The sequence below is a fragment of the Scylla paramamosain genome, unplaced genomic scaffold (genome assembly GCF_035594125.1).
Source record: "Scylla paramamosain isolate STU-SP2022 unplaced genomic scaffold, ASM3559412v1 Contig4, whole genome shotgun sequence".
NCBI classification, from domain to species: Eukaryota; Metazoa; Arthropoda; class Malacostraca; order Decapoda; family Portunidae; genus Scylla; species Scylla paramamosain.
This window is the reverse complement of record NW_026973669.1, coordinates 3340001-3342500: the sequence shown is the minus strand read 5'-3', so window position 1 is coordinate 3342500 and position 2500 is coordinate 3340001. Positions and strand designations below refer to the sequence as shown.

At 43.8% G+C, this 2500-nt stretch overlaps 1 protein-coding gene across 1 annotated transcript in view; it reads right to left on the bottom strand.

Moving 5' to 3' along the window:
- Window positions 1–112, bottom strand: part of LOC135096470 (basic proline-rich protein-like) — a 12022-nt gene extending 11910 nt beyond the window's left edge. Inside the window, exon 1 of the mRNA XM_063997972.1 lies at window positions 34–112. Within this exon, the coding sequence (XP_063854042.1) occupies window positions 34–112 (79 nt within the window). The remainder of the gene's footprint in view (window positions 1–33) is intronic.
- Window positions 113–2500: the final 2388 nt, after the last annotated feature.

Below are 2500 nucleotides of genomic sequence, written 5' to 3'. Positions count from 1 at the left end.
AGGGGGCCTTCCTTCCTACCCCCCCACACCAACAGCCGTCCACGCCCCCCTCCGACACCCCCCGCCCCCCTCGCCCCCTCCAGCCCCCGCGCTTCCTCAGGGGCGTGGCCATTCACACCATGGGGATACGGCGTGCCCCCTGTGCCCCCTGCCCCTCCGTGGTCACCCAGCGGGGGGCCGGGGCGGGGGCGTCTGAGCCTCCCCCCGGGGCGCCGCCTGGGAGAGGGTAGTAATGGTTGGGGGGTGGAGGGGGGCTGCCAGGATCTGCCCCCCGCTTGCCATCACGGGGGGCAGCGCTCCCGCCAAGGCTGCATCTGTGAAGAAAACGGGGGTTAGGTGTGTCTGCCGTTTTCTTTGTTCCGTTTTCTGTGGAGAGGAGGGATGACTACTGTATTAGGATGTATATAACTTTAATCCTTATTCATCTCTCTCTCTCTCTCTCTCTCTCTCTCTCTCTCTCTCTCTCTCTCTCTCTCTCTCTCACCCTTCTGCTGGACACACAGGGCCTGGTACTGCGCCAACACGGCGTGGCTGGGCACTAGGCCTGCCATGGGCGTGGTGACGGGCGGGCCGGGCGAAGTGATGCTGCTGCAGATGGCGGTGGTGGTGGCGGTGGTGGTGGTGGTGGTGGCGCAGGAAGCAGTTACCGCCACCATGGAGAGAAGAGCAACACCTGAGGGAGAGAGGGAGAGAGTGAGAGGGAGAGAGAGTGAGAGGGGGAGAGAGAGGGAGAAGAATGTACGAACCTAACTTAACCTAACCTAACCTAACCTTAACCTAACCTAACCTAACCTAACCTAACCTAACCTTAACCTAACCTAACCTAACCTAACCTAACCTAACCTAACCTAACCTGACCTAACCTAACCTAACCGAACCTAACCTAACCTAACCTAACCTAACCTAACCTAACTTAACCTAACCTAACCTGACCTAACCTAACCTAACCTAACTTAACCTAACCTAACCTGACCTAACCTAACCTAACTTAACCTAACCTAACCTAACCTAACCTGACCTAACCTAACCTAACCTAACCTAACCTAACTTAACCTAACCTAACCTAACCTAACCTAACCGAACCTAACCTAACTTAACCTAACCTAACCTAACTTAACCTAACCTAACCTGACCTAACCTAACCTAACCTAACCTAACTTAACTTAACCTAACCAAACTTAACCTAACCTAACCTAACCTAACCTGACCTAACTTAACCTAACCAAACTTAACCTAACCTAACCTAACTTAACCTAACCTATCAAGAGTGTTTCTCCTGTTATTAATGTAGAAATGTTGTTAATCTGTCACTGGAACCTTAAAAACACCCTTGAAAACCCTTGTGTCACTTCAACTACGGCCTTTTAAAGAGTATTTCTCCTGTTAATAATGTAGAAATGTTGTTAATCTGTCACTGGAACCTTAAAAACACCCTTGAAAACCCGCGTCACTTCAACTACAGCCTTTTAAAGAGTATTTCTCCTGTTAATAATGTAGAAATGTTGTTAATCTGTCACTGGAACCTTAAAAACACCCTTGAAAACCCGCGTCACTTCAACTACAGCCTTTTAAAGAGTATTTCTCCTGTTAATAATGTAGAAATGTTGTTAATCTGTCACTGGAACCTTAAAAACACCCTTGAAAACCCGCTTCACTTCAACTACAGCCTTTTAAATAGTGTTTCTCCTGTTATTAATGTAGAAATGTTGTTAATCTGTCACTGGAACCTTTAAAAACACCCTTGAAAACCCGCGTCACTTCAACTACAGCCTTTTAAAGAGTGTTTCTCCTGTCAATAATGTAGAAATGTTGTTAATCTGTCACTGGAACCTTTAAAAACACCCTTGAAAACCCGCGTCACTTCAACTAGAGCCTTTTAAAGAGTGTTTCTCCTGTTATTAATGCAGAAATCTTGTTAATCTGTCACTGGAACCTTAAAAACACCCTTGAAAACCCTTGTGTCACTTCAACTACGGCCTTTTAAATAGTGTTTCTCCTGTTATTAATGCAGAAATGTTGTTAATCTGTCACTGAAACCGTAAAAACATACAGGAAAGTGGAAACAAGATTAGGAAAGGAGGGAAAAAGATATAGGAAATTAAAAAAAGGGAAAAAAAACATAGGAAATAGGAAAAATTAGGGAAAATGACAGAGAAAAGACAGGAAAAATACGAAAAAATGAAAAAAAAATCAGAAAATGGGAAAATTCAAGGAAGACTTAGAAGAAACAGAAGAAGAGATAGAAAAGGATAAAAAAAAACGAAGGAAACACAGGAAAATTAAAGGAAAAATACAGAAATGGAGAACCAGAGAGGGAAAAAAAGGGAAAAAAAAAAACAAAAAAATAAAAAAAAATGTACGAAAAACACAAAAAAAGGAAAAAAAGGGAAAAAGGAAACAGAAAACGAGAAAAATAAGAAAACTAAATAGAAAACGGAAAGAATATAAAGAAAACGAGAAGAAAAAAAGAAAAATTCAATCGACGGGCCCCCCCCACTCA